Source organism: Lynx rufus, unplaced genomic scaffold (assembly GCF_022079265.1).
Source record: "Lynx rufus isolate CCGP_SWC_20201006 ecotype Redwood Valley unplaced genomic scaffold, mLynRuf1.p SCAF_3, whole genome shotgun sequence".
Classification (NCBI taxonomy): domain Eukaryota; kingdom Metazoa; phylum Chordata; class Mammalia; order Carnivora; family Felidae; genus Lynx; species Lynx rufus.
This window is the reverse complement of record NW_025814845.1, coordinates 139466166-139478801: the sequence shown is the minus strand read 5'-3', so window position 1 is coordinate 139478801 and position 12636 is coordinate 139466166. Positions and strand designations below refer to the sequence as shown.

General features: G+C 43.2%; 1 protein-coding gene across 1 annotated transcript; it reads left to right on the top strand.

Annotated features, from left to right (window-relative positions):
- The first annotated feature begins 10391 nt into the window (after window positions 1-10391).
- LOC124521173 (tripartite motif-containing protein 75-like) lies at window positions 10392-11777 on the top strand. Its single transcript, XM_047092295.1, has one exon. The coding sequence runs from the start codon at window positions 10392-10394 to the stop codon at window positions 11775-11777; it is 1386 nt and encodes a 461-aa protein (XP_046948251.1).
- Window positions 11778-12636: the final 859 nt, after the last annotated feature.

Here is a 12636-nt window from a genome sequence, read left to right as displayed (position 1 = left end):
TTACTAATTCTTATTCTAATGTTACTAATTCGTGTTCTTTTAAAAAAAAAATTTTTTTTTATGTTTATTTATTTTTGAGAGAGAGAGAGAGTGTGAACAGGCGAGAGACAGACACAGAATGCAAAGCAGGCTCCAGGCTCCGAGCTGTCAGCACAGAGCCCGACGCGGGGCTTGAACCCACAAACTGTGAGATCATGACCTGAGCCGAAGTCAGACGCTCAACTGACTGAGCCACCCAGGTGCCCCTCTTGTTCTGTTTGAATGCAGTTTTTCCATTAGTTCTGGAAATTCTTAGTTTAGTTTTATGATCTTAAAGATATGAGAATCGTGTGTTTGTCAAAAGTCCTTTTTCATGAATCTCCTTAAAACTGAAACACATTTGTAAGTGTATCAGCGTGAAATGATTGTAAATGACAAAAGCTTCAAAATGGCCATGGTTAAAAATCTGATGGGATTTCATTACATTGTAGTTGATAAGGAAATTTGGTTATTTTTGTGACACACAGCATTTTAACAATTAGGAGTACATGTGATTACCTTATATCAGGGCACATTAAAACTTGAGGAATTTTATATAATTTATGGCATTTATCCACACAATATAAGCTAAGAGGATTTATCATCATTGCTTTGACAATGCTTCCCATGTAACTTAACACACAAAATAAACAAGCCTAATTGGTTAAAAAGACTTTATTTAGAATTTGAATTTTTTCATAAGTTTGTTAAAAATATCAGAAAGTTTAGGGGCACTTGGGTGGCTCAGTTGGTTAAGTGACTGTCCAACTCTAGATTTTCGCTGAAGTCATGATCTCAAGGTTCACAAGATCGAGCCCTGTGTTGGGCTCTATGCTGACAGCATAGAGCCTGCTTGGGATTCTCTCTCTGTTTCTCTCTCTCTCTGTCCCCCTCCCCTGTTTGTGCATGTGTGTGTGCTCTCTCTCTCGAAAAATAAATAAACATTTAATTAAAAAACTATGAGAAAGTGGGGCACCTGGGTCGGTTAAATGTCCTACTTTGGCTCAGGACATGATCTCACAGTTTGTGCGTTCGAGCCCTGCATCAGGCTCTGTGCTGACAGCTCAGAGCCTAGAGCCTGCTTTGGATTCTGTCTCCCTCTCTCTCTGCCTCTCCCCCATTGCACTTGGTCTCTTTCTCTCTCCCTCAAAAATAAATAAACATTAAAAAAAAAAAAAAACTATGAGAAAGTTTTTAAAAAATCAGATTAAAACACATACCTAAGTAGGATTATAGCTCATTATGAAACTTAATGTTTAATTATCTATTTAGCCCAGGTGGCAATAAGAGATTCTACAGAAGGATATCTAGTTGTTAGCAAAACTTAGGTCCTTTAATATTGAGAAGATTTAGTTTTCTTAAGTAATCAAAGACCTGATGAAGACAAAACATAGACATTTTGTTCTGGGGTAGATTAAAAAACAAAAACAAAAACAAAAACAAAATCACCCTTTGTTCATAATTTCTTATTAAAAGTAAACCAACAGTCCAAGAAAACGTTGTCATCTTAACAGAGAGAAAAACCAAATTCCAGTCTCTTACTAGTGTACTATTAATACTCATTTACTCCACTTTTATTCAGTCCTGACCATGCACACATACCATTCTTTTCCAAAGATTCTCCTTCACAAACTTTCTACAGCTTTCTTTTTCATTAGATTTTGTCATAAGGCTTCCCTCTCTAAACAATCAGTCTCAATTTAGGACAAAATCACTTTTTCCCCCCTTCAATAAAAATGTATTATCACATTCTTTTTTTTATTAAAATTTTTTTTTTTCAACGTTTATTTATTTTTGGGACAGAGAGAGACAGAGCATGAACGGGGGAGGCGCAGAGAGAGAGGGAGACACAGAATCAGAAGCAGTCTCCAGGCTCTGAGCCATCAGCCCAGAGCCCGACGCGGGGCTCGAACTCACGGACCGCGAGATCGTGACCTGGCTGAAGTCGGACGCTTAACCGACTGCGCCACCCAGGCGCCCCTGTATTATCACATTCTTATAGCTTTCTTACAAACCTCCTATTTTCCCTGCATACAAAGTTGCTTTCCTTATCATTTCTCACAGTCTCAATTACATTTAACGGAATTTTAACTTTTAAAACCTTAATCTCCAGTGAAAACTAAATAGTAACCAATTTTGAACCATTACGCCAGAATTCTTTAGAACTCTGGAAAATTTATGGAGATATTTCTTAATTTCTAGAAATGTGTTTTTTCATGGTATAACTTTCTTTTTTTTTTTAATTTTTTTTTTTAACATTTATTTATTTTTGAGACAGAGAGAGACAGAGCATGAATGGGGGAGGGGCAGAGAGAGAGGGAGACACAGAATCAGAAGCAGGCTCCAGGCTCTGAGCCATCAGCCCAGAGCCTGACGCGGGGCTCGAACTCACGGACCGCGAGATCGTGACCTGAGCCGAAGTCGGACACTCAACCGACTGAGCCACCCAGGTGCCCCGCATGGTGTAACTTTCAATAAAGCATAAAACATGTTCACCAGCAGACCTAAATTTATCTTTAGTTTCTCTGTAATAAGAAGCCAAAAGCAGATAAACCCATGTTCAGGAATGAATGTTTCAGTATTTTATTTTATTTGGAAAAGACTTATATATCCAATGAATTCAACTGAATTTACCATTTAACCTAGCAAAACTTCAAAGTTTCAGGTCACCAAAGATTTTGGAAGCTATTAAAAAGTCTACCTATAAACCTTTTTATTTATTTAACATATTTGCTCTTAACAATTACCCATGAAGGGGAACCTTGGTGGCTCAGTGGGTTAAGCATCCAACTCTTTTTTTTTTTTTTTAGTGTTTATTTATTTTTTTATTTTTTTATTTTTTTAAATTTTTTTTCAACGTTTTTTATTTATTTTTGGGACAGAGAGAGACAGAGCATGAACGGGGGAGGGGCAGAGAGAGAGGGAGACACAGAATCGGAAACAGGCTCCAGGCTCCGAGCCAACAGCCCAGAGCCCGACGCGGGGCTCGAACTCACGGACCACGAGATCGTGACCTGGCTGAAGTCGGACGCTTAACCGACTGCGCCACCCAGGCGCCCCTAGTGTTTATTTTTGAGAGAGAGAGAGAGAGAGCACACGCACACACACACAAGTGGGGGAGGGGCAAAGAACGAGGGAGACACAGATTCCTTAGCAGGCTCCAAGCTGTCTGCAAAGAGACAGACGCAGGGCTCTAATTCACGAACTGTGACATCGTGACCTGAGCCGCTTAACCAACTGAGCCACCCAGGTGACTCTTGATTTCAGCTCAGGTCATGATCTCACAGTTCCTGAGATGGAGCCTTGAGTCAGGTTGTGCACTGACAGTGCAGAACCTACTTGGGGTTCTCTGTTCCCCTCTCTGTCTCTGCAACCCCCCCCCCCATTTGTGCTCCTGCTTGGGTTCTCTCTCTCAAAATAAATAAATAAACAGTGAAAAAACATAATTACCCATGAAAACTTTGTGAGGCAGAAAAAATTAACCACCATTTGAAGTCACTTTTGCTGACAAATTACAACAAAGATAACATGAGTTTATTTGACATTTAGTCAACTTTGGTAAAATGAAAGTTTTATATTTAATGCTGATAACTCTAAAGACATGTCTATTTTAATTAAATCAACACCTTTGAATTTTAGTTCTCCAAACATCATTCCAGATTATGTGAACTTGAAAAACATTTGGGTTAGTTTCTGTCTTTCTGAGTTTTAAAATGCCCAATTTTTATAAGCACTTGCTTTTAAAACAATTAAATAGAGCTCCTTTCGAAATTAATTTTGAGCAATAGAGAAAATATCTCATATTTAAAACTCTTACAGACACATATACACAAACAAGATATAAACCAAATCTAGCCTTTATTTCATTAATATTTTTGGAGAGGACATTAAAGACCCAATTTCCAAATATCTCTTTTTTACAAAACAAACCTAATTGCAAGATAGCATTACAATTTATGGATCCATTAATTAGTCATTTCCCATTTTCCAATTAGAACATAGCTGGTTTTAGGGGCACCTGGGTAGCTTAGTTGGTTTGACTTCAGCTCGGGTCATGATCTCTCTCTTCGTGAGTTTGAGCCCCACACCGGGCTCACTGCTGTCAGCTGATCAGTACAGAGCCCCTTCAGATTCTATTCCCCTCTCTCTTCCTTTCCCCCATTGTTCTCTCCCCATAAATAAATAAATATTAAAAAAAAAAAAAAAAAGAAGATGGTTGGTTTTGTCCAAAGTACCACAAGCTGCATCAACAAACAAAATGAAGCCCAGAGTACCTCTGTGAGTATTCATCCTTCGCCAAAAGTCAGATTTTCACCAACTGAACTAAATGGCTTTCTAAACCAGCTAAGAGACCCAAACCAAACCCCTCTATTTGGAGAAAACAGAAGGGGAGGAAGAAAGCTAAGAGTCACTAATATTTGTAGAGATATCAGAGCCTAATTTCCAAATATCTCCCTTTTAGGAAACAAATCTAACATGGGTAAAACTCCAGCGATGATTCCCCTCTCCAGCAGGGTGCCCAGGACAAATGCAAACAAACATCTTTTGTTCCCCAAGGAAAAGCCAGTACAGAAGGGAAGGGAGATCCTGGTTGTACATGCAGGAATGACTTACCCTACTTTAGGGTCCATCAGCTCAGTTTGTTGAATTCTTGTCCCAGCAGCCTAGTGCAGGGGCAAGTCAAAGAAGTCAAGTCCAAGAGGAAGCCCCTGGAACAAATTGTCCTGACAGTTGCTAGGGAATCCCTGATGCAGGCCAGCTGGCTGTGACCTGGCTGGCTTGCTGAGTCTGTAAAAGGGTCCAAGCTAGTCCTGCTCACCTCGGGACAGGCCAATAAGTCGAGAAGCAAGGAAAGCAAAGCAAACCAAGGAGATGCAGACTACCGTTCCAAAGGACCATCTTCCCCAGACCCCCAGCATGAAATTCAAGCTTTTTTCATGTTAGGAAAATGGGGAAGGAAGGGGTTCTTTTTTTGGGGGGAAGGGGTTCTTCAGAAAACATTCATCATATTTATAATATTTCCCATTGAGGCTTTTCCTTTAAAATGCCAACACATTTGGGGAGCCTGGGTGGCTCAGTCGGCTGAGCATCCGACTTCGGCTCAGGTCATGATCTCACAGTTCGTGAGTTCGAGCCCCGCGTCGGGCTCTGTGCTGATGGCTCGGAGCCTGGAACCTGTTTCAGATTCTGTGTCTCCCTCTCTCTGCCCCTCCCCTGCTCATGCTCTGTCTCTGTCTCTCTGTCAAAAATAAACAAACAATTTTTAAAAAATAATAAAATGCCAACACATTTTCTTTGTATTTTATTTGTATTTATTATTTTTGTTTTGTTTTCTGGTTTGTTTTTTTTGGGGGGTGGGGGAGAGAATCTTAAGCAGGCTCCACACTCAGTGCAGAACCTGACTTGGGGTTTGATCCTATGACATTGGGATCATGACCTGATCTGAAATCAAGAGCCAGACGTTCAACTGACTGAGCCACCCAGGTGACCCCAAAAGTTTATTTTATTTTTATTTAAAAATGCCAACACATTTTAGGGTACCTGGGTGGCTCAGTCCGTTAAGTTACTGACTTCAGCTCAGGTCATGATCTTGCAGTCTGTGGGTTCGAGCCCCATGTCAGGTTCTGTGCTGAGAGCTCAGAGCCTGGAGCCTGTTTCTGATTCTGTGTCTCCCTCTCTCTCACTGCCCCTCCCCTGCTTGCTCTCTGTTTCTCTATCTCTCAAAAATAATAAACATTAAAAAAATTTTTTTAATGCCAACACATTTTAAAATGAAGTATATGTAGGGTGCCTGGATGGCTCAGAAAAGCATGCAACTCTTGATCTTGGGGTCATGAGTTCAAACCCCATGTTTGGTGTAGAGATTACTTAAATAAATATTTTTTTAAAAATGAAATATATGTGCTCATACAGGACAAAAACAGATGAAACATAGCCATTGAATATATAGGTTGCTCTCATTTGGAGATACACAAAGAAGAATGTTCTATACAAAAACACATATAAAGCATATAAATATTTGCTTTTATTATGTATAGACTATTTGGAAAGATTCATCAAACTCCTTAAAAAGCCTCTACCTCCTGAATGAGCACAAAGAAAGAAGATACTACTGAAAGCTTGTCTGTTGCTTATGAGCCTGTGGAGGTTGAGAATTACAGAATGAGTTTGTGAATTAGAAAACAGAGAAAGGACAGTTTCTGGAAACACCTCCTTTAAAGGGCTGAAGATATTAGAATAGGCTGACAAAGAAAAAGCCACACCTGCTCAGCAAATCATGCATCTAATTGAGAGAAACGACACGAGGATTTTTCAAAGCATTCAGTGGATTCAGAAACCTGATCACTGATGGAATTAGAGGGGAGTTTAAGTACAGGAGTAGAAGGAGGTGGGAACAAAGGACAATCAAATCTAGCTTTTGCCCAGAAGATGCAATCGGAGAGGAAGATGGGAAGTGTCAGGAGCCTGTCATTTCCCCGAGGTTGATTGCACCTGGGGTCTTTCCAAACGGACAAAGGATGGGAAACTCCCTACAAGATTATAAAGCTAAACCGAGTCAGATTCTTAACACAACAGTTAACAGAGAACATGGACTATGTTGCATCCTCCCACGCAGAGCAGGCAAGACTAAGTGCTAGGCCAGGAAGGGAGGAGCCTGCAGTCCCGGGTGGGTGGAGCCTACAGCGGCCCCTGAGGCCTTAAGAACTCAGCACAGCTCCCGACCCAGCACAGAGCAAAGACCTGATCCTGCAGTGGGCACGCAAGCGTGTCTCGGGCCACAGGTGAGCGGGCACTCAGGGAAGGGACCAGAAGGAGAGGCGAAGCAGAACAGGAGCAAGGGCCGGGGCGAGCAAGCTGCAGACCAGGCACTGGGGTGGCCTGCGCGGCCGCCTCACCGAGGTGGATGAGGGCGGGAATGTGGGAACTGACCGAGTTGCAGTGATCTGGGAGGCTTCAGACAGGTCCGGAAGGGCTCGGTTGGGTTCATTTACAAGAGATTTTGTAGCCGGCAGAGTGGATAATTTAGTGGGTTCAGAGAAGGAGTCAGTAGGGGAAGGGGGCAGCTGTGGGTGTGCATGTGACTCGACATTGGCTGCTCACCTGGACCCCACCTGAGGGAGGTGTGGGAAAGTCCCAGGGGCTTCTGCTGAGCACCTGCTGTGTGCCAGACGCCGTGCTCATTGCGGTTCTATTTTCTTCTTTTTTTAAAAAAAATTTTTAATGTTTATTTATTTTTGAGAGGAAGAGACAGACAGAGTGGGAGCAGGAAAGGAGCAGAAAGAGGAAGACACAGAATCTGAAGCAGGCTCCAGGCTCTGAGCTATCAGCACAGAGCCTGATGCTGGGCTCGAACCCACGGACCATGAGGTCATGACCTGAGCTGAAGTCAGACGCCTAACCGTCTGAGCCACCCAGGTGCCCCTGCGGTTCTATTTTCTTAACCAGTGAACTTTGGTGAAGTGTTTATATATGTGTGTGATTACTTAACTGAAGATCAATTAAGTATTTGCTGATACTTTCATATGGACACATATACACCCAATTTCTTTTTATGCTGTGATCAACTATACGGAATTTCTTTGGGTGATAATCACAAGATTTATTAGGTGTTCCAGGGATTTTAACATGATTTTATCCAATATTAATCTAATTTTGAGGACCATGTTAAGAATAATCAGGAAATCTATAATGAAGCAAGCCAATTAAGGGAAGAGCGTTACAAACAGTGGAATTCTGTGTCACGCCAAGTTCCTATTATTTAAAACCAACACATCTAAAAGGTTGATCTCGGTTTGTATTTATACTTACACATAAATAAAAAGGGAAGAGGAGGATAGTTACCCTTGTTTCACATGTCACTGAAAGGGTTGGGGATCAAGCAACTAGCCCCAGATGACACAGGTGAAATCAGACCCTCACAACATCCAGGCAGTGAGACCTTTCCTCAGCCTCAATCCGGAGATTTCTGTGGGGTTAGAGGAGTGTGGCCAGGGAAGGTGGGGGTGGGGCTGAGGTGGTTGGATGGAAAGAGCATGTGGGCGGATTAGGATCACAGAGGAGAGGACTGCAGGGACCAGGGGGCTTTGAGATGGAGAGAAAGCTCAAAGGAGGTAGTAGAAGTTGCCTAGGTTAGAAAGGGAAGATTAGCCTTTAGGAAAAAAAGCTTTAATTACAGAACAGTTCACTTACCTATAATAGGTAAATAGGAAAAATTATAATGAACTCCCATATACCAGGACACCCCCGTGTACAATTATAAATTAATTTCCAATCTATGTATAGTCCCAGCAATTCTCCTGTGCTATCGGTTTGAGGCAAATCCCTAGGCATCTTCAGATTTCATCTGCAGACAGTTCCTTGTATATCACCTAGAAGATCTTTTTTAAGTGATGTCTAATACCATTATTGCCACTTAAAATAATTAGCAGGTTTTTATGAGATATTCACCTTGCCAAAGTGAATTCTATTTTTATCCTGTGTTTTTTAATGTTTATTTATTTTTGAGAGAGAGAGAGAGAGAGCAAGTGGGGGGGAGAGGGAAGGGATAGAGAGGGAGACACAGAATCTGAAGCAGGCTACAGGCTCTGAGCTTGAATTCAAGAATCGAGAGATCATGACCTGAGTCAAAGTCGGACACTTAACCGACCGAGCCACCCAGGCGCCCCTTTATCCTGTGTTTTATTTTTTTTAAATTTTTTTTTTAACGCTTATTTATTTTTGAGACAGAGAGAGACAGAGCATGAACGGGAGAGGGTCAGAAAGAGGGAGACACAGAATCTGAAACAGGCTCCAAGCTCTGAGCTGTCAGCACAGAGCCCTACGCGGGGCTCGAACTCACGGACTGTGAGATCATGACCTGAGCCGAAGTTGGCCGCTTAACCAACTGAGCCACCCAGGCGCCCCTAAGTCTGCCTGAATCTCTTAAGTTTCCCTGGGAGACAGGCTGAAGGGATCTGACACTTTGGGATGGAGGGGAGAGTTATAAGGGTTACAGCTGAAAGAAGGAAGAGAAAGACTGGCTTGGCTAGGAGGGGGCAGTGCACACTGAAAACAATGGTTAGCCTTTTAAAAAATGTTTTTATATAGAACATGCTAAGCTTATAAAATCGAAAAATAGTATAATGAACCCAATGTGTCAGTTTCCTGGGGCTCCATAGCCAAATACCACATGCCAGTTGACGTAAACAACAAAAATGTGTTCTGTCACAATTCAGAGGCTGGAGGTTGAAGATCAAAGTGGCATCAGCTTCGGTTTCTCCTGAGGCCTCACTGGCTTACAGATGGCCTCCTACTCACCTGGCTTTTCCTGTACGCCTGCCCATACCTGTGTCTCTTCCTTGTGTAAGGACACCAGTCATATTGTATTAGGCTTCACCTGACCAGCCTCATGGTTAACTTAATAGTTGCTTTATAGACCTTACCACAAAATAGGGTTACGGGGGTGCCTGCCTGGCTTAGAAGAGCGTGTGAGTCTTAATCTCAGGGTCATGAGTTCAAGCCCCACGTTGGGTGTAGAGATTACTTATAAATAAATAAGCTTAAAAAAAAGAAGACATTATTTTAAAAAATAGGGTCACAGTCTGAGGTACTGGGAGTTAGGGCTTAACCATGAATTGGGGAGGGCACAGTTCAGCCAACATCTGATGTATGCACCCAGTAATTATGCCCCCACTCTTCCCTACCCCTCATTATTGTGAAGCAAATCCTAGATATCATAGGGTTTATAAATATTAAACTATGTCTCTTTCAAGTATATGTAGAGTCTCTTCATTAACAAAACCATATTATTCCCCCTTTTTTAAATCATCAAATATCCACTATTAGTTATGCAAATAACTACAATTATCTTTTTTTTAATTTTTATGTATTCGAGTACTGGAAATAAACCTCATAAAACATTGCCAATGATATATGTGCTCCTTATCTCTTTAATATATATTCTTTTTTTCCTCACTATTCTCTTGAAGGAACCTGGTGAATTGTCCCACAGACTTGCTCGCATCTGGATTTTGCTAACTGTGTCCCCACGTCATTGATTTCCATCGCCACCTGGAGTTGTGGCTCTTTCCTTAGAAGAGGATTACGTAGCAAGCTTCGATGTCCAGCCATTGAGTAAAGGTTACAAAAGTGCCAGAAGCAGAGACTGATTGGGGGCTGTAACTCCTGGCAGCTGCTGCAGAGCTGAAGGGAAAGGAGCGGAAACAGACTCGAGTGGCTACAGTGTGTTGCACATCCGGGAAACCTGCACCTCCTGGCAGCTTTTGAAGGAACAGAGAGAAGGCCGAAGGGTCATCGGCTGCTGACTTTTCTAGCTCCCAGAGATCCAGGCCTTTCTGAAGGGAGTTTCCTCAGACACACACCCTGACCACGCAATGGCCTTTGCAGCCTCCCTGGCTGAGCTCCACGCAGAGGCCAGCTGCCCCGTCTGCCTGGATTACCTGAGAGACCCAGTGACCATTGCCTGCGGGCACAACTTCTGTCTCCATTGCATCCAGCAGTGCTGGGAGGATCTCCAGCACATCCTCCCCTGTCCTGTCTGCCTCCACCACTGCCCCGACAGGAACTTCAGGAGGAACACGCAGTTATGTCACGTGACTGGTTTTGTCCGGCAGCTTCCCGGCGCCAGGAGCAAGAGGAAACTGCAGGACGAGAGACCCCTGTGTGAGAAGCACAATCAGGTCCTGGCCCTGTTCTGTGAGAAGGACCTGGAGCTGCTGTGTCCCCAGTGCAAAGCCTCCTCCGACCACCAGGACCACCCCCTGACGCCCATTGAGCAAGCTGCGGCCCGCCACAGGAAGAAGCTCAAAAGCTACATTGAGCCCCTGAAGAAGCAGGTTGAAGATGCCGAAAAGGGGTTAAAAATGCAAGTCTCAAAATTATTTCAGTTGAGACGGAAGGTCGAAAACCGAAGATACAAACTGCACTCTGAATTTGAACAATTTAGGCATTTCTTGGGAAAGGAGCAGGGTGCAATTCATATTAGGTTATTAATTGAAGAGAACCGTGTTCAAGAAAAAGTAATTGAAGGCAAAAACCAGATGTCAGACTACCATTCCACACTCAGGAGTCTGCTTAGTGCAATAACCGAGAAGTGTTTGCAGACAGACCTAGATTTACTGACCGGCATTGATAGTATCCACAACATGTACGAACACCTAGAGACCCCAGCAGCCTTTTCATATAAATTAAGGAAGGAGATTTGCAGTCTCCCCCCACAGTATTTTGGGCTGCAGAAAATGATCAGCACATTTCAGGTCGATTTGACCCTCGATCCCGAAACTGCCCATCACAACCTTCTTATCTCGCAAGATAGGAAGACGGCAACGTTTCAAAAGATGAAACCGAGTGGTGCTCGTAATCCCCAAACATTCACTTCTTACCCAGCTGTCCTGAGTTGTGAGGGATTTGATGCTGGCAGGCATTTTTGGCAGGTAGAAATAAGAGGCCTAGGCGAATGGTCCTTGGGTGTGTGTAAGGAGTCTTTCCCCAGAAAGGCTCTTATATCACCAGTGCCAAACAATGGCTGCTGGCAAATCCAGTTCTGGACCAGTACGGATGGCACAGAGGATTCAGTAAACCTCAAGCACATTGGCATTTTTCTGGACTATGAGTTAGGAGAAATTTCGTTTTACAATTTGAGTAATAATTCACATTTATACACGTTCAGTGCATTTTTTTCAGAAAAACTTATGCCTTATTTTTCCATTGGGCCTTCTTCAAAATCGCTTACGATAAGTCTAGTCAAAGATGAATCCTGAACCACCTTGTAAATCATTCTGTCTGTTCCATCTTCTCCCTATGTTAGTGGAAAATGCTTGCATTAAAGAGTCTGAGTTCATTTTTGATGTTTGAAGCTGATGTCTTTTAACCCTTACCCCTCTGGCTCCACCCCCTGCCCCGCACCTGGATAAGCTGTTAGGACAGACTGGATGTTCCTTCACTGGACTTGGTGAGGTGGTTCTAATTAAGAAAGTCCCTGCTGCAGAGGCTCTTACCCCCAGTGCCTCTCCTCAACCACCAAAAGAACCCCCAGCGGGTCATCTTTGACCCTTCTCTCAAGCCATTTTGGATTGGTAGCCACAATGCTCTCCACAAAGAGTCTCACTATGTGAGTAATAAACCATTTGATACTCACTTGATGTGTTTGTGGTATAGGAGCCAGGGCAAGCCACCCCAAAATATATCAAATGGCATATTAGTTATTTCACATTAAAGCTACTTAGGGGCGCCTGGGTGGCTCAGTTGGACTGTCAATTTTGGTTCAGGTCATGATCCCAGGGCCATGATGGGATTGAGCCCCATGTTGGGCTCCGAGCTGATTGTGGAGCCTGCTTAAGAGTCTCACTCTGTCTCTGTCTCTGTCTCTCTCCCTCCCTCTGTCTCTCCCTGCCCCTTTCCCCTCTCCCCGCCCAACCCCACTCGAATTCTGTCTCTAAAATTAAAAAAAAAGGGGGGGGCACCTGGGTGACTCAGTCAGTTAAGCATCTGACTTGGCTCAGGTCATGATCTCACATCTTGTAAACTCAGGCCCTGCTCTGGGTGAGCACAAGTCCCACTCCAGGCTCTGCACCTCACTTGCTTGCTCACACGCACACACTCTCCCTCTCTCTCTCTCTC